General features: G+C 43.8%; 1 protein-coding gene across 1 annotated transcript in view; it reads left to right on the top strand.

Moving 5' to 3' along the window:
• The window catches only part of znf296 (zinc finger protein 296), a 38,121-nt gene extending 21,311 nt beyond the window's left edge, over positions 1 to 16,810 (top strand). Inside the window, exon 3 of the mRNA XM_057839232.1 lies at positions 13,881 to 16,810. Coding sequence (XP_057695215.1) covers positions 13,881 to 15,493 — 1,613 coding nt within the window. The 3' untranslated portion in view covers positions 15,494 to 16,810. The remainder of the gene's footprint in view (positions 1 to 13,880) is intronic.
• The last annotated feature ends 2,997 nt before the right edge of the window (positions 16,811 to 19,807 follow it).

Raw genomic sequence — 19,807 nt, 5'->3', positions numbered from 1 at the left:
TTAAAAAAGGCCTCAAAGGCTGCCAAAATTCTCTCTACTCATTTAACGTTGCCATTTAGCTCTATGTATATGTAACTCGATGCCATTATAGATTGTACGAGACAATGCGTGAGTGGGTAGTGCAGCGCATGCGTTAATTGCGTTAAATATTTTAATGTTATTACCGCCGTTGATGTGATAAATTTGACAGCCCTACTTTAAGCCAAAATTAAAGACTCTGGATGAGGGTAAGACATTTTGTCTGTAACGTTAAACACAATTGGAAAACAATTTAATTAAAAAAATATATATATATATATATATATATATATATATATATATATATATATATATATATATATTAAAAAAGGCATGTCCGATATTTTTTTGCCGATTCCGATACTTTGAAAATGACGTGATCGGACCCGATCGATCTTTAGTATTTTCTAATCGTAATTCACAATTTTCCTCATATCACATCACTAGGCATGTGCCGGTATGATATGCTGACGGTATTATAACCTTAGGCCAAAATATGGTTTCACGGTATTGCAATTACAGCTCTAAAATATGTTAAGTATCTTGATTTAAAAAAAAAAAAAAAAAAACTTTTCCATTGAACAATAAATTTCTATTTATGAAAACATTAGCAAATTGGAACATAAGTATAATGTTAATTTAAAATAAATCCATCCATCCATCCATCCATTTTCTTCCGCTTATTCCGGGGTCGGGTCGCGGGGGCAGCAGCTTCAGCAGGGAAGCCCAGACTTCCCTCTCCCCAGCCACTTCAGCCAGCTCCTCCGGCGGGATTCCAAGGCGTTCCCAGGCCAGCCGAGCGACATAGTCTCTCCAGCGTGTCCTGGGTCGACCCCGGGGCCTCCCGCCGGTGGGACATGCCCGGAACACCTCTCCAGGGAGGCGTCCAGGAGGCATCCGAACCAGATGCCCGAGCCACCTCAACTGGCTCCTCTCAACGCGGAGGAGTAGCGGCTCGACACCAAGCCCTTCCCGGATGACCGAGCTTCTCACCCGATCTCTAAGGGAGAGCCCAGACACCCTGCGGAGGAAACTCATTTCGGCCGCTTGTATCCGTGATCTTGTTCTTTCGGTCACGACCCACAGCTCGTGACCATAGGTGAGGGTAGGAACGTAGATCGACCGGTAAATAGAGAGCTTCGCCTTTTGGCTCAGCTCCTTCTTCACCACAACGGACCGGTGCAGAGTCCGCATCACTGCAGACGCTGCTCCGATCCGCCTATCAATCTCCCGCTCCCTCCTACCCTCACTCGTGAACAAGACCTCAAGATACTTGAACTCCTCCACTTGGGGCAGGATCTCATCCCCAACCCGGAGAGGGCATGCCACCCTTTTCCGGCTGAGGACCATGGTCTGTGATTTGGAGGTGCTGATCTTCATCCCAACCGCTTCACACTCAGCTGCAAACCGCCCCAGTGAGAGTTGGAGGTCATGACTTGATGAAGCCAACAGCACCACATCATCTGCAAAAAGCAGAGATGCAATGCTGAGGCCACCAAACCGGACACCCTCAACGCTTCGGCTGCGCCTAGAAATTCTGTCCATAAAAATTATGAACAGAATCGGTGACAAAGGGCAGCCTTGGTGGAGTCCAATCCTCACTGGGAACGAATTCGACTTACTGCCGACCAGACTCTGACACCGGTCGTACAGGGACCGAACAGCCCTTACCAAGGGGCTCGGTACCCCGTACTCCCGGAGCACCCTCCACAGGACTCCCCTAGGCACACGGTCGAATGCCTTCTCCAAATCCACAAAACACATGTAGACTGGTTGGGCGAACTCCCATACACCCTCGAGGACCCTGCCGAGGGTGTAGAGCTGGTCCACTGTTCCACGGCTGGGACGAAAACCACACTGCTCCTCCTGAATCCGAGATTCGACTTCCCGACGGACCCTCCTCTCCAGCACCCCTGAATAGACTTTACCGGGGAGGCTGAGGAGTGTGATCCCTCTATAATTGGAACACACCCTCCGGTCCCCCTTTTTAAAAAGGGGGACCAAGACCCCGGTCTGCCAGTCCAGAGGCACTGTCCCCGATGTCCACGCGATGTTGTAGAGGCGTGTCAGCCATGACAGCCCTACAACATCCAGAGCCTTTAGGAACTCCGGGCGGATCTCATCTACCCCCGGGGGCCTTGCCACCGAGGAGCTTACCAACCGCCTCAGTGACTTCAACCCCAGAGATTGAAGAGTCCTCCTCAGAGTCCCCACACTCTGCTTCCTCAAAGGAAGGCGTTTCGGTGGAATTGAGGAGGGCTTCGAAGAATTCTTCCCACCGACTCACGACGTCCCTAGTCGAGGTCAGCAGTACACCATCTTCACTATACACAGTGTTACCGGATGGTGGACCAGAATTTCCTCGAAGCCGTCCGGAAGTCGTTTTCCATGGCCTCGCCGAACTCGTCCCATGTCCGAGTTTTTGCTTCGGCGACTGCCGAAGCCGCAGTCCGCTTGGCCAGCCGGTACCTGTCAGCTGCCTCCGGAGTCCCACAGGCCAAAAAGGCCCGATAGGCCTCCTTCTTCAGCTTGACGGCATCCCTTACCACTGGTGTCCATCAGCGGGTTCGGGGATTGCCGCCACGACAGGCACCAACCACCTTACGGCCACAGCTCCGATCGGCCGCCTCAACAATGGAGGTGCGGAACATGGTCCACTCGGACTCAATGTCCCCCACCTCCCCCGGGACAAGGGAGAAGTTCTGCCGGAGGTGGGTGTTGAAGCCCTTTCTGACAGGGGATTCTGCCAGACGTTCCCAGCAGACCCTCACAATACGTTTGGGCCTGCCAGGTCTGACCAGCATCTTCCCCCACCATCGGAGCCAACACACCAACAGGTGGTGATCAGTTGACAGCTCCGCCCCTCTCTACACCCGAGTGTCCAAAACATGCGGCCGCAAGTCCGATGACACGATCACAAAGTCGATCATCGAACTGCGGCCTAGGGTGTCCTGGTGCCAAGTGCACATATGGACACCCTTATGTTTGAACATGGTGTTCGTTATGGACAATCCGTGACGAGCACAGAAGTCCAATAACAGAACACCGCTCGGGTTCTGATCGGGGGGGCCGTTCCTCCCAATCACGCCCCTCCAGGTCTCACTGTCATTGCCCACATGAGCGTTGAAGTCCCCCAGCAGAACGAGGGAGTCCCCAGAGGGGGCACTCTCCAGCACACCCTCCAAGGACTCCAAAAAGGGTGGGTACTCTGAACTGCTGTTTGGTGCATAAGCACAAACAACAGTCAGGACCCGTCCCCCCACCCGAAGACGGAGGGAGGCTACCCTCTCGTCTACTGGGGTAAACCCCAGCGTACAGGCACCAAGCCTGGGGGCAATAAGTGTGCCCACACCTGCTCGGCGCCTCTGACTGTGGGCAACTCCAGAGTGGAAGAGGGTCCAACCCCTCTCGAGAGGACTGGTATCAGAACCCAAACTGTGTGTGGAGGAGAGTCCAACTATATCTAGTTGGAACTTCTCTGCCTCACACACCAGCTCGGGCTCCTTCCCCGCCAGAGAGGTGACATTCCATGTCCCAAGAGTTAGCTTCTGTAGCCGGGGGTCGGACCGCCAAGGCCCCCGCCTAAATTACTACGCACCCGACCCCTTTGGCCCTTCCCACTGGTGGTGAGCCCATGGGAAGGCGGACCCACGTTGCCTTTTCGGGCTGTGCCCGGCCGGACCCCATGGGAAAAGGCCCGGCCACCAGACGCTCGCCTTCGAGCCCCACCCCCAGGCCTGGCTCCGGGGGGGGGGCCCGGTAACCCGCGTCCGGGCAAGGGAAACTTGGATCCTGTAATTTTCTCCATCATAAGGGGTCTTGTGAGCCATTCTTTGTCTGGCCCCTCACCTAGGACCTGTTTGCCATGGGTGACCCTGCCAGGGGCTTAAAGCCCCCAGACAACATAGCTCCTAGGATCATTGGGACACGCAAACCCCTCCACCACGATAAGGTGATGACTCAAGGAGTCATCACCTTATTTAAAATAAATTAAATATATATATGGCTGAAAACAGACAAGACTTAAAAAGCAGTTTCTGCTCTTGCACTCCTCTTTAAAAGAAACAGCTGTATTTTAAGCCAAAACAACTGTTGTGTTTGATAGAACAATATGTCTATATGCTGCCATAGCAGATTCATGGCGCACTAAGCCTCCGAACTATTTTTAATTTGTCCGTTTTACCCTGAAAACCCCTGTTTACAGACGTCGCGCAACCGCTTTTGTTTCAACTTAGCAATAAAAAGAAGATAAGTAATTATATTTATTATCCAAAATGTCTGTCATTTTTAGCTTAGAATCATTAGTTGATGTCTAATATTTAGTTTAAAAAAAAAAAAAAAAAAATTATTCACTCGCATATTTTAAACTTTTAAACAAATTATGTCACAATGAAAAATTTGGCGTCTGTAAAGTCACAGATATCTGCCTCATAACTATCGCTTAATTGTATTTTTTTTGTTACTGTCGCATTTCCCCCGATATGTTAGATGATAAATAATCGAGCCAAACAATTAAAAAAAAAAAAAAAAAAACATTTAAAAGGGTAACTATATGAAAAAGAAAATCTGTCTGTGGCCATTCACAGCTGTTTCTTGACACTCGGTGATACATGCTACATTGAGTTTTTGGATCGAAACATGGTATGTAAGCGATAATATCTTGTTAAAATCGTGGCGTCTTTAATTCTGCTGTCGCGTGCTCTCGCCTCCAGTTAGGGTTTTGCTGTTAAAAAAAAAAAGAAAAAATTTTTTTTTTTAATGCCCTTCTGTTCAAATTTTTCCTCCCCCAGAAAAATGAAATTTTAAGCTTTCCAATGATGTATCACACATGCATATCGGACAATTATAAAATTTGGCCAAATTGGGGGTCTCAGAGCGGAACTTCAAGTCACCTGAGTGTTTTCTGCCATATATAGAAATATATACATATTCTAAATAAAATTAGAATAAATGCAGTCCTTTGGGTGAGCCTAAACTCAGTCACAGCTCAACATTATTACCATCAGAACAAAAATAATTCTTTTCTATAAAAAGCACGAATGTATGACTTGTATCATGTTTACATATTCACACACTCTTTCTCAACACACAGTTGCCAGAGAGACAAAAATCACCCCGTTTTACCACCGGTGGACACGCTGGAGTTAACTCTCGTAGCTGCTGGGAAACGCTCATGACAGTGTTTACTAACCTTTAATTTTGTATAAATGTGAAATCATATTGGAGCTATTGCCTCCTCGGTAGCCACTCTCCACAAATATGTTTTAAATGTCGGTTGGCCCTCCTCCTCTAAGCCGCGACCGTCTGTAACTTTTCTGTAGCCGAAGTATTCCCATACCAGCGATTTCATTTTCTTTGATGGGGGGAAAAAGTTCCTGAGTTTCACCTCCTCTAGCCATCTTGTAGCACAGCTGACTCACTGACACTGAGCAACAACCGGTGGGGGAGAGTTAAGCCTTGCAGCAGCAAGCGAGAGATTTCACCATGCATTTTTGGGACATAAAAAGATGGCTTATACCTTAGGGACGGTATGACGGAATTTTTTTCCGGTTGGGAACCTTGACGTTGTTATACCATGGCATACCTTGGAACCAGTATCGGCACATGTCTACATGTCACTGTGTTGTCAAAAAATGTTTTTTTTTTCCGTCTTTCATATCCTTATGGGGTTTCTTAGCTCAAGAGATGTTATCATTAACTCATTGGTTGCCATTGCGGCGCTACACATCCAAGCCATTTTGACTGGGAGGGCATGTCAGCGTTCGCAAGTCATCGCAGTCTAAATGGATTTGATGTCAATAGCTGTCAATGGCAGAGATGAAGTTAAACAGTGATTTTTTTTTTTTTTAATATGGTCAACTTTTTTACCCCATTTTATTTTTAGTTATTCTTTTAACTGATTATTTTTGGTCACTGATTTCAAATCTGGCTTTAGTTTTATTTCTATGTTTAGCTATCATGCAATTTCAATTTTTAATACTCTTATACATTTTATAGAGCTTCTTCATATGTTTTCCCCTAATACTACATGCCGATCGATCGGGTCCGATCACGTCATTTTCAAAGTATCGGAGTCGGCAAAAAAATGTCGGACATGTCTTTTTTTAATATATATATATTTTTTAATTATATCGTTTTCTAATTGTATTTAACGTTACAGATATAATATGTTACACTCATCCAGAGTCTTTAGTTTAGGCTTAAGGTAGGGTTATCAAATTTATCCTGATAATGGCGGTAATTAATTTTTTAAAAAATTTATCACGTTAAAATATTTAAAGCAATTAATGCATGCGCTGCACGACCCACTCACGCTTTGTCACGCTCAATCTGTAGTGGGGCCGTTTTACCTATATAGAGAGCTAAAAGGCAGCGTAAAATGAGTAGAGTGTATTTTGGCAGCCTTTGGAGCCTTTTATTAATTGGCTAAAGCCTTACAATCACTCTCCCTACGATTAGAAATATCGTGGGAAGCAATGTGGTTAAGCAAGGTAGTAATTGATCTTTTTCTTAACACCCTATGCTGTTTCTCAACGCAGAGAAGACATATCAATTGGTAGCACTACGCACAGTCATGGTTGCACTTCCCATCATGCATTTGGGCATGGCGACAGTATCATTTACTGAAAGCTCAACAAATACACTAGATGGCAATATTTAGTCACATTTATCCTTTAAGAATTACAAGTCTTTCTATCCGTGGATCCCTCTCACAGAAAGAATGTTAATAATGTAAATGCCATCTTGAGGATTTATTGTCATAATAAACAAATCCAGTACTTATGTACTGTATGTTGAATGTATATATTCGTCCGAGTTTTATTCATTTTTTTCTTAATGCATTGCCAAAATGTGTATGATCGGGGAAAATTATCGGGAATGATTGGAATTGAATCGGGAGCAAAAAAAAGCAATCGGATCGGCAAATATCGGGATCGGCAGATACTCAAACTAAAACGATCGGATCGGGAGCAAAAAAACATGATCGGAACAACCCTACTTAATACCCATTAAACTTTTCAGTTCTTTCCATAGTCGCAGTAGTCGACATTAGCTTGTTATAGTTGACTGATTTTCACATATTGGAGCACATTGGCAGCTGGTCTCCTGTGTCTTTAGTTGTGTAAAATATGGAATAACAAGTATTATTTTGCTAACTAATGTTACTTTTGGGCTGATTGAAAATATCCCTTTGCAATTTTGCATTGCACAATAAAAAAAAAAAAATGGCATTCAACACCCCAATGTTATGCAAGAACAAGTGTTTGCATAAACACAACACATTTTTTGTTGATTAGTGTTATTATTACTATTATACTGTTATATAGCTATTTCATATAATGATATTCATGGTTATATTTTGTCAGTTGTTTCTCTGAAGACCTTTAGGATCTTTACTAATGTGCCAGACCACAAATATACTGTATATCAAGTAATTTCATTTGTAAACCGAGAATCCTCTGCCAAGGAATGTTGTGTAGGTCAGATGATCAATAAAATGACAAGACCATAATAACGGCCAGGCGTTTTGGGTATGCGAGCTTATGTTTATGGAAACCTTTGGCTTGAGGTGTCTCGAGCTGTTTCAAGTGAAAGTGAGAAAGCAGTTATCCCGCAAACACACACGGCCGGCTTTTTTTTCTCTGTGCATCCGAGATGTGCGCGCGCGCGCGTGCACGACCCTAGAGTGGGGATGGATTACTGAAGAGCCATGTGCATCTGTCTCGTTCCTCTTTATTTATTCTCCTTGTTTGTTTTTTTTTTTATTCATCTTCCCTCCTCCTCCTCCTCCGTCTTCAGCACACTTTTGCTTCGCCCTCTTTCAATTTCTCGCCTCCCCTCTCTGTCTCGGACTCCCGGGGGAGAAGAGATTCTGCCTGCTGCTCGTTAGTGCTCCCAGCCAATCTGCATTTTTAATTAGTAGTTATTGCTTCTGCTTAATATTCAAGTGCTACCCCAGGCCAAATGGGAATCCTTACACAAAAAAAAGAGAGAGAGAGTGGAGAGGAATGGTGAGCGATCGGCTGGGTATTGTGTTTCACTGTGGGACCGCAAGACAAAAGCCACCATGGAACACCTCCCCACCAGCTCCCCCGCTGCTGCCGCCCCCTCAGGGGTAGATTTGGGGGCGGAGGGCTTGGAGGATGGGTCTCAAGCACAATCCAAAGGGGTGACATATTTTCACGCTGTCCCCCCCTCCCTTGTGCTACTTTATAATCTTTTTATCTCATTTTCTTTTTTTTTTTTTTTTTTTTTTTTTTTATCTCTCGAGCCCTGACCTACCTATCTCTCTCATCCTGCTCTCACCCTATTTTTTTTTTCCCATCCTAACTTTTGCTGGCTCCCTCCTCGGGCGAGGTTAAAGGACATGAACACCACACAGGGGGAAAAGAGCGCGTAAAGAAATGGAGAAACAGTTGCTCTCTTTTTCATCTCTCTCCTCCTCCCCTCCAGTAAAATACAGAAGGATTTGACTTGAGGAAACATGAAAGAGGCTTATAGCAGTCGGCTTTGAACCTCTCCGACAGAAAGCAAAAGAAAAAATAGAACACTTTCTCCCCCTCCTCAATTTGGAGATCGTCTCTCCAGTGTTGATTAATGCAGAAAAGGCCTCATTTGTCAAGCGGGCTGAGTCAGTGGCTCATTTGCATAAAGCATTGGTTTTCCACGTTCTGCTAATTAGCAATTTGCAGCTTAATTGGAAAGTGGCTTCTCGCTTAAGAGACAAAGCTATCCACGTATAAAAATATCTGCAAGATGCACCCAGCAACACGCCTCCGCTCTGCCCGGCTTGGAAAATGGCCTTCTTGGAAAAGATTTCTGCTGTCGTTTTTCTGACGTGTGCTACCAATTGATCCAAGAGTGATTGTATCGTGCTCAATCTTAGCTCTTTATGGGGCAATCGTTGAACTCACTGGCCGCCATTGAGGGTGCTAGACGTCCAAATCCATTTTGACTCGCTGCCAGTCCCTCCGATGTCAACGACCGTCAGTTAACAGTAAATGTTTTCCCATTTTTTATTGAAAAACATTTAAACTAGAGGATTACAATGGCAGAACCAAATTCGGATAGCCTTTTTTGGTAGCACTCCCTTTAAAGGGATCCACATATAGAAAGACTTGTAGTTCTTAAGACAAACGTTATTATGAGTTAAAGTAATTTGATTTTTGAAACCCCTTGTGATTAGTGATGGGAATTGATACGATTTTTACGATTGCGATTCCATTATCGATATTGCATAACGATTCAATTCTTTATCGATTCTAATTTGGGGAAAAAGAAGAACAAACGTTTTGATTGGCATCGAGTTTGTTTAATCATAAGTCACAACCTTACAAACTCACAACAAGGTCAAAAGAGGCCCAAAGCCTCAATGTTAACTGTGGCAATAAGTGGCAAATACACAAGAATGTGTAACATTTTACTAAAACATTTTTCTAATAGAAATAAAAAATATTGGTATATATTGGCAAATAGGTCCTTGTTCTGCCTTTGGCAATATGTGTTAAGCAGGGGTCCCCAAACTTTTTCCTGTGAGGGCCACATAACTTTTACCTTCTCTGATGAGGGGCCAGGGTCAGTTTGTAACAGGAAAGGTGTGATGATTTGCAGGAGTGCCTAAATGCAAAAATTAGGGCTGTCAAACGATTAAAATTTTTAATCGAGTTAATTACAGCTTAAAAATTAATTAATCGTAATTAATCACAATTAATCGAAATTTAAACCATCTATAAAATATGCCATATTTTTCTGTAAATTATATATATTCTGTAAAATAAATTTTTGTAATGGAAAGATAAGACACAAGATGGATATATACAGTACATTCAACATACGGTACATAAGGACTGTAGTGGGCATTTCACTCTAATGTCATGTAAATCTGTCTATGCTGTCCTCACTCCGAAGCGTCTACTTTTTCCAAAGCTAGACAGCTAGTGAACGACGCCTTAATAATCAGACTTCTTCCTTTTTCATCTGATTTATTAATAAAATAGCCTCAAACCATTGTCCTCTTTAGACCGTCATAAAACTACAAAAAAAAAGTACACAAGCATTGCATTAGCAACAACGTTAGCTTAGCACGCTATACAGGTTAACTAAACATAAACAAAAAGCGTCTCATACAAAAAATAGAACATTTCGCTTACTAACATAATATGTACATTCTTTACAACAACCATACTTACGGACAAATCTTGTCCAAGGATCATATAAGCACAACATTACAACGTAGGCGTCAGCCCGAGACGTCGTGCAGCCATATGAACTGGCAAGAAAAAAATAAACCATGTCGCAAAGCGACCACAAGAGTTCGCTGTCGTGCTGCAGCACAAAAAGCCTTGCTGTAAAACTTACCAAAAGGCAGAATACTGTCTGAGCTGGACATGTGCGTTAATTGCGTCAAATATTTTAACGTGATTAATTTAAAAAATTAATTACCGCGCGTTAACACGATAATTTTGACAGCCCTAGTAAAAATATATTGTTTTTCAGAAAGCCACAATCAAATAACCCTTCCTGTATTCTTCATGGAACGAAAGTAAATAATATAATATAATATAATATAATAATAACACTATTAATTAAATAGATAATAACCAAATAACCCTCTCTGGGTTCTTCACAGAAAAAGCTAGGAAATAAATAACTCTATTGGGGGAAAAAAAAAAAATGTTCAGGGGGCCGGACCAAATGTGGAGGCGGGCCGTTTCGCGGGCCGTAGTTTGGGGAATAATACACTATAACAGTTAAAGTGTATTATTTACCATTATATTGAAATGCATGCCTTTTAGTTTTTATGGTGCTTTCACGCTCAAGTGGGGGCGCCCTTGCGCTTCCTCACGCGAAGAAGAACGTGCTCACGTGAAAAAGAGCGCGCTTACATGCGAAGAAGTGCATCCAAGCGAGTGAGCGAGTTAGTGAGAGAGGGAAACAACACTGCTATGAGCCTACGTTCTTTGTTAATGTTTGTAAACTATCTAGAGTCAACGCCTGTATGTATCATCTTTTGTGTTGTTGTTGTGTGTTTCCACTCGTGATCGGACACTTAAATCCAGTTGTGCAGTGGTTTGAACGATGTGCTAATGCTAGCGAACGCAAGCTAACTGTTAGTGTTATTATTGTATTAGCAGCTAATCATCGCTGATTTACGTTTATGCGAACCTGTTTGTTATTGGGGACGAAGTTGATTTGTTTCATTTCTATTTTTAGTTTCACTCTTCAAGTGATGGTTGAATAAAGTCAGCAAATTATACAAACGTCTTCTGCATCGTCATTTGGGAGCTTAGCTAGCTGTATAGCCAGGACTGAGTCATAGCGTGTCGGTGAAGACAGTTCAGTCGTATTCCATCCCGATGCATTTCTCTCCATCTTGCAATGACTGCAAGTCGTTTTGTTGTATTTTTTCCTCGTGAAGTGAATACACACTTTCGAGCGTTTGAACCTACGTGCTGTCATTGTTATGTTTACTGCTGCAATGCTCGTGCTAAACCATCGTAGCCTTCCATTTTCACCCTCTTTCCTGGTGAAGTGTAGCCAAACTTTGGAGCGAGTGGTTCTTGGCGCCATGCTTGTTTGATGCGTCTGGACAACAAGACACGTCACGACGCAATACACGCCTTTAGGAATCGTTAAAGGGATCGTTAAGGCTTTTTCATTTTTATGTCGAGGCCTCGAAACACTAGGAACCGGTTCGGAATTGGAAGCTGATTCCGATTCCCATCCCTAGATGTTTTCGTTTTTATAGAATTTGCTAAATTTGTTTAACTAGTAAGTCGATATTGTTGTTGACGTTGCAGGGCGGTGACGTCACATGGTTACGCTGCCGGGCTTCCAGATTAGCACTCTAGCGACATAAACATGTCATCTGTTCAACCCTTTTAATTTCGAGAGGAACAGTAATGAGCATGACAGCACTGTCGATATTTCACAAAAGCAGTAAAAGCAAAATGAACAGGAAAGACGGGACGAGACATGATGAGAATAGGGAAAAAATAAAAAATAACTGTGTTCTGCCAAAATGTGCTACACCGGCGAAATGTCCTACAAGAAGCGAATTTGACACCAAATTCCACATTCTGTCTCTCATGGTTGAAGTTTGCCCATGGTGACAATTACAGGCCTCTCTAATATTTTCAAGTGGGAGAACTGGCACAATTACTGGTTGACAAAATACTTATTTGCCCCACTGTACCTCGTTTATTAGGAGAAAGCAGCGAACAGAAAGGGGTAATGGGGGAACAGAAAATATTTTAGGGTGTCATAGAGAGCTATAACCAGAGTTATTCATTTTTTATATATATGTCATAGACTTCACTATCATTTGACGAGTAGGCCTATTTTCAAAAACTTGAAATTCAAAATATTTTCAAAACCAAAGCTTCTAGCAACCCAAAACCAAAACAGGCAACTCTTTTCTGCATTTATGAGTCTCCATGAGCAGCGGCATCAAAAAATTCAAAGCCTTTCCCCAATAAAATCTCAATTAGTTATTTTTTATATAATGAAAATGGCTATAAAATTCTGATTTTATGCTAGATGCAAAAATCGCCAAATGCAGAGATAATCACCTATATTTTCAGGATTAATAGCAATATTTAACATATAAGTTTTTGCCAGAAATGGCAACTTTTTTTTGTTGATGTGCTTTTTGACAAGTTTTAACAGCTAATAAATAACTCAAATTTCACATTAGAAACTTAATACTTGAGGAAAGCAGCCTGAATCATCTTAATTTTACTCAACGAAAGAAATTCTGCATTTTTCCAAATGCAATCGCAACTTATTTAGGTTGCATTCCGATGTCACTATTGCCTCAGCATGTTTTGGCAGCTGTCTGGCCCTCGTCCTTTTTAAAAAGAAATGCTACATAAAATAAAACACGCGAAAACACGTTTTGTATGGGGGCAGAAATGTCTAAATTCCTTTTTTTTTGCCAAAAAAAAAAGGCAGTTCGCCAAAAATTACCCGATTATTTCAATGTAAAGTTATGTATTGTGTATGGATACAAAATCCAACATGGCGGCCGTCATGAAACAAAGAGCTTTTTATGTTAAAAATTCTTGTAAATAAATGCGTAAATCCCTGATTTTCTATAGATATGAATGTAAAACAGTATAGATTCTTGGTTGAAAGCAAAAAAAAAACGGGCAGTTATCATTCATTTTACATAAATATTTCAAGCTAAAGTTACGCAATTTTTTTTACATTCATTTGATTTCCCCCCCCCCACAACATTTCAAACTGCATGCATGGTGCTATTTTATAGAATAATTACCTTGAATCCACAACCAAATCACTCTTGAGACACTCCTGCCTCCTTGCGTGCCCGATAACTTTCGTCATGTTTCCACTTAAATCCGACGTTGGAACGCAGCATGTGTTTGAGTTTAAAAATAAAATAAAACGAGCACTAGTGCGCTACTTAAGGCTGAAGGATGTGACGAGGAGCACGCATGCCCTCTACTGGTTAACTCCTAACATATATTCCAAATGTAAAAACGCAAAACACTATTTCCTCTATCATCATCAATAGTGGTCAATGAGTCAACACTCATATGTCCTCTCACCTTTTACATTGCTTGAGACAAAGGCTCCCTCCTAAGAAGTTTCATTTCAATTGGAAACTAAAGTTCTTCATCCGTTGGGAATTGACAAAACTGTGTCACAGACATGTTCAGACATCAGGGAACTGTTTGAAATTGTGGTTGAAAAAAACAGAAAAATTAGACTCTACTGGAATTAAAAGCAGGCACAGAAATGGAGGTCTAATCATGAGCAATGATTGGTATAGTGACCCTGCACCTTAGTCAAATGTCCTCCCGTACCTCACTAACAAGTTGCGTTCATGTGCTTTCCAGGGTCCGAGGAGCCCTCCTATTTCACATGCCAGCAGTGCGAATGTGTGTTTCCTTCTGCATGGGCTCTGCTAAAACACGCCCAGCACACGCATTCCTTCAGCATCTACCAGGAAGACGAAGACAACGAGGACGTTGGAGCGAGAGGAGTTCTGAAGGAGAACCAAGCTGTCGCGGCCACACTGGATCCTCGTCACCTGAGTCAAGCGCTCGCCTCAGCCTTCCAGCCCTCCGCCTTGCGATTGGCTCGCTCCCGGCCGGCACCTCCTGCAGCGTCCCCTGACAACCTCCAGGCTCTCAACTTCTCGGAGCGTCTGAGGGTGCTCGCTGTGGGCACCAACAACATGAATAACCCCGTTGGCGGTTCGCCAGGAGGCTCTGCGCCATCCCCGTCCTCCTCCCCGCCAGCAGCGTCCCCTTTTCCTCAAGCGGGAGTCCTTCAGTCCGGGTTCCCCTGCGAGCTGTGCGACCACAGCTTCCAGTCCCCGCGCGCTCTCTCCGCTCACCGTCGGACTCACGCGTGCGAGAGGCCGTACCACTGCGGAGTATGCGGCCAGGCCTTCTCCCAAAGCGGTCTACTGGCCCGTCACATCAGGGGCCACCACCGGGAGGCTGCGGGGAGTGGGTACGACTCAGCAGATATGGTGGTGATAGACACCACCAGGGGGAGGCTCCAAATGCAACCGGGGAAGGGGACAACTGATGTTCGAGCGCAAGGCCCCTCAGAGTTGGACCCGAAGCTCCCCGCTGTCGCCTCAAGTCTGATGTTGCTCCCCTCGCAGGTCAGACCTCCGGATAGAGAGCTGCTCAGGTTCTACCAGAGCCGAAGAGACTGCGGCGAAGAAGAGGCCGAGGCTCGGGTAGAGCCCCGGCGCGCCTCCCCGTGCGCCAGCCCTTCCGAGGGCTCCCTGGAGAGCGGAGAGACAGGCGGCAGCGGTGAAAGTGGCATCGCGAGCGGGAACTGCACGCCCAAGCGGCCAGAGATCAACGAACGGCCAGAAGTGGTCGACTTCAGCTCGGCCCAGGTCAGCGAGGCGGTGCAGGAGTGGCAGCGGGAAAACGAGCGGAGGAGTGGGGTAAGCTCCGACGTCACGTCCAGCTTGACCGCCAAAAAGAAGAAGGACGAGGCATGCGAGTACTGCGGCAAGCACTTCCGCAACAGCAGCAACCTGACGGTGCACCGCCGCAGTCACACAGGAGAAAGGCCGTACCGCTGCGGCTTATGCAGCTACGCCTGCGCTCAGAGCTCCAAGCTGACGCGGCATATGAAGACGCACGGCGCCCAGGGAGCCAAGGCACCCTTCTTGTGCCAATTGTGCGCCGTGCCGTTCACAGTCTACGCCACCCTGGAGAAGCACTTAAAGAAGGTGCACGGCCTCAGCCATGCCAGCGTGGGCGCCTACGCTCAGGTCAGCGCCAACGACGCCTTGGCCGCCGCCAAGGTCGAAGAAGCGGCGGTGGTTGTAAAAATGGAGGAGGAAGAAGCCAGTCTTGATCAGATCGTCGACATGGCAAAGGGAGGACATAATAAGGAGGGTAGCGCGGGCAGTCCTTCCATGGCTTTGACCCCTACTCCCTTAGAGCCCCCATTCAAACTAAACCATATGCAGGACTGAACTGTTCTTGCAATAAAACCAATCTCTCACTCACTGGACTCTTGACAAAACAGGGGTCGAAAAAAGTAGCAAAACTGAAGCAGTCGTATGCAAATTAAAAAAAAAAAAAAAAATTCAAAGCTGCGGGCTGAGAAAGTGCCTACATGTGTGAATACACACAACAAAACGGTGACATTCAACAGGGACATTACCAGCGCTGCAGAACAGGAAATGAACTGCAACAGTCCACGCCAACACAGGAAACCTCGTCGTCGCCTTGCAGGTGGTGCGAAGGCGCCATTTGTGACCCACCGGACATGTAACTGTCGGGTCAGAGAAAGAAATGAATGACGCCAACAGAAAGATGCAAAGAAGTTTCTGGTCAGGTCTTCTAAAGACTGGAATGCAAATGCTGTCTGTGCAGTGTGTCAACTTTCTTCGCCATGTTTACAGGCATTGCCAGGACCCGGAGAGGTTGCACGCCTGTCTCCTCGAGACAAATGTGAATAGACTTTTTCTCGTGTGTGAGCTTTTACAGGATTACTTTCTATGCAGCAAAAGTGTGGTTCTCTTCCCGTTGCGTGTGAAACAGGTGTATATTAACTTTCTGTTCTTGTTTACATTTGTGAAATGTCCAACTGTTTGGAGCCCGAGCATGTTTAGCAGCTTATTTCCTGTTCCTGTGTGTTTTTAAGAATAATAATTTGTAATTTATAAACGTTGCACCTTGGTGGTTGAGAGAGTGGAGAGGCGCACTTGATGAGCACTTGTTTTTGTGTGTGTGTGTTTGAATGTGTATGTGTGCAATGACACTTCAACTGTGGCCGCGTGTGCTCACAACTCAAAACACATTTGTCCTATTGTGCGTGCGTGTGTGTGTGCGTGTACTGTCGATTCATATCAGGGACCAAAAGAAACCATGTGCGTTGTGTAAAGGCAGTGTAACTGTTCAGGGATGATTTTTTTTGTACATATCTTGACAATCTTGCCGTTATTGTTATTCTTATTATATTCTTATTTCCTGTTGCTGTTACATGCCCACAACCTCCCCTGTTGATTGTCGCTTTTTAGGCTCAACACTTGCCTGTCTGACACTGTTTTATAACCTTGTCTTGCGGAGCCTCAATAAAGAGCTGAGGTGTATTCTTGCATTGTTGTGTCTAATTTTATCTTTGTTGTTTAACTTTTGTCTGTTGGACATTGGGATTACAAAAGTTAGTAAACTCAACCCAAAAAACCCCCCAAAACACTGAAGTTTGTTGCAAAACTGAATAGGAATACACAGAAAAATGTATTTATACTTATACGCTATACAACGATTATCGATACATTGGTCAGGAAATCATTCTACAAATAACTAATAAACAGAAAAACATGTTTCTGCTGTGAATTGGAATGAGTTTATCACTAGTAGACGTCCAATCCGTTTGAAGTGGGAGGGTGGCCATCCCTCCCACTTCAAACGGATTGAACGTCTATGGCCGTCAGTGGCAGCCAATGCCAGGCAATGAGATAATTTTGGGCCATTTAAGGTCATTTACCTGTTGATTTTCAGTTACTTCCTGTTGATTTTGGGGTATTTTATGGGTCACTTCCTGTTTATTTCTAGTTACAGTGGGACAAATAAGTATTTAGTCAACCACCAATTGTGCAAGTTCTCCTACTTGAAAAGATTAGAGAGGCCTGTAATTGTCAACATGGGTAAAGAAAGAAAGAATTTATTTCCAAATTAGAGTGGAAAATAAGTATTTGGTCACCTACAACCAAGCAAGATTTCTGGCTGTCAAAGAGGTCTTCTAACAAGGTCTAACGACGCTTCACTCGTTACCTGAATTAATGGCACCTGTTTTAACTCATTATCGGTATAAAAGACACCTGTCCACAAGCTCAGTCAGTCACACTCCAAACTCCACTATGGCCAAGACCAAAGAGCTGTCGAAGGACACCAGGGACAAAATTGTAGACCTGCACCAGGCTGGGAAGACTGAATCTGCAATAGGTAAAACGCTTGGTGTAAAGAAATCAACTGTGGGAGCAATTATTAGAAAATGTAAGACATACAAGGCCACTGATAATCTCCCTCGATCTGAGGCTCCATGCAAGATCTCACCCCGTGGCGTCAAAATGATAACAAGAACGGTGAGCAAAAATCCCAGAAATATATGGGGGTACCTAGTGAATGACCTACAGAGAGCTGGGACCACAGTAACAAACAGTATCAGTAACACAATGCGCTGCCAGGGACTCAAATCCTGCACTGGCAGACGTGTCCCCCTGCTGAAGAAAGAACACGTCCAGACCCGTCTGCGGTTCGCTAGAGAGCATTTGGATGATCCAGAAGAGGACTGCGAGAATGTGTTATGGTCAGATGAAACCAAAATAGAACTTTTTGGTAGAAACACAGGTTCTTGTGTTTGAAGGAGAAAGAATACTAAATTGCATTCGAAGAACACCATCACCACTGTGAAGCATGGGGGTGGAAACTTCATGCTTTGGGGCTGTTTTTCTGCAAAGGGACCAGGATGACTGATCTGTGTAATGGAAAGAATGAATGGGGCCATGTATCGAGAGATTTTGAGTGAAAATCTCCTTCCATCAGCAAGGGCACTGAAGATTAGACGGAGCTGGGTCTTTCAGCATGACAATGATCCCAAACACACAGGCATGGCAACAAAGAAGTAGCTTCGTAAGAAGCCTTTCAAGGTCCTGGAGTGACCTAGCCAGTCTCCAGATCTCAACCCCATAGAATATCTGTGGAGGGAGTTGAAAGTCCGTGTTGCCCAACGACAGCCCCAAAACATCACTGTTCTAGAGGAGATCTGCATGGAGGAATGGGCCAAAACAGTGTGTGAAAAGCTTGTGAAGAGTTTAAGACAACGTTTGGCCTCTGTTATTGGCAACAAAGGGTACATAACAAAGTATTGAGATGAACTTTTGGTATTGACCAAATACTTATTTTCCACCATGATTTGCAAATAAATCCTTTAAAAAATAAACTGTGATTTTCAGTTTTTTTTCCACATTCTGTCTCTCATGGTTGAGGTTTACCCATGTTGACAATTACAGGCCTCTCTAATATTTTCAAGTGGGAGAACTTGCACAATTGGTGGTTGACTCAATACTTATAGGGTTAGGTTAAATACTTATTTGCCCCACTGTACATAACAGGAAGTGACCTAGGAATCACCCAAATGAATAGGCAGTGACTCAGGAAACAACAGGAAATGACCTGGAAATGCCCTAAAATGAATAGCAAGTGACCTGTAAATGCCCTAAAAATCGGACAAAATGACTGTGAATGCTCTGGTTTCGAATGAACAAACGTTTCTAGTCTAAATGGATTGGGCGTCATGCATCGTCAATGTAGCCTTCGAGTTAACTGAGACACTATTATGGTGGAAGATTTTGGTAGCAACTTGTTGGTTCCTTTTATTTATTTTTTTGTTTTAGACATTGACACCTTTTTAAAACAATATCTCGATTCTTGGCAGGAGCATATCGATAACCTTTGGGGATACAAAGTATCACGATATATCACCATTTCGATATTTTGTCACACCCTAATTTATACTGTATGAAGTAATTGTTTCAAACTTCTGTTAAGAGATGACGTTTCTAGTTTGACATGACGATTTGTTTTGAAGCAAAGGTCAAACTTGCAAACAAGAAAGTCTAGTTGCGTTCATTCAACCAGTAAGCAGCCTGCTACTAGTATTTGGATCATAGGCAAAGTTTGACTTTTTTGGTTGGCAAAACATGATGATGACCCCAAATTGCAGTGTCCAAATAAAAATTAATTTACAAGATATACACTGCTGGCCAAAAGTATTGGCACCCCTGCAATTCTGTTAGATGCTGCTCATTTTCTCCAGAAAATGATTGCAATTACAAATGCTTTGGTATTAATATCTTTTATTTTGCTTGCAATGAAAAAACACAACAGAGAATGGGAAAAAAATGAAATTATCATACCACACAAAACTCCAGACAAAAGTATTGGCACCCTTTGAAAAATCGTGATGCTTGTCTAATTTGTGTAATTAACAGCACCTATTACTTACCTGTGGCACATAACAGCTGGTGGCAATAAGTAAATAAGACTTGCAGCCAGTTAAAATGGATTAGAGTTGACTCAACCTCTGTCCTGTGTCCTTGTGTGTACCACATTGAGCATAGAAATAAGAAGACCAAAGAACTGTCTGAGGAATTGAGAAGCAAAATTATGAGGGAGCATGGGCAATCTCAAGGCTACAAGTCCATCTCTAAAGACCTGAATGTTCCTGTGTCTACAGTGTTTAGTATCATCAATAAGTGTCAAGCCCATGGCACTGTGGC

Source organism: Corythoichthys intestinalis, chromosome 6, assembly GCF_030265065.1.
Source record: "Corythoichthys intestinalis isolate RoL2023-P3 chromosome 6, ASM3026506v1, whole genome shotgun sequence".
NCBI lineage: Eukaryota > Metazoa > Chordata > Actinopteri > Syngnathiformes > Syngnathidae > Corythoichthys > Corythoichthys intestinalis.
The sequence above is the reverse complement of the archived record's forward strand: the minus strand, read 5'-3'. Positions and strand labels throughout refer to the sequence as shown.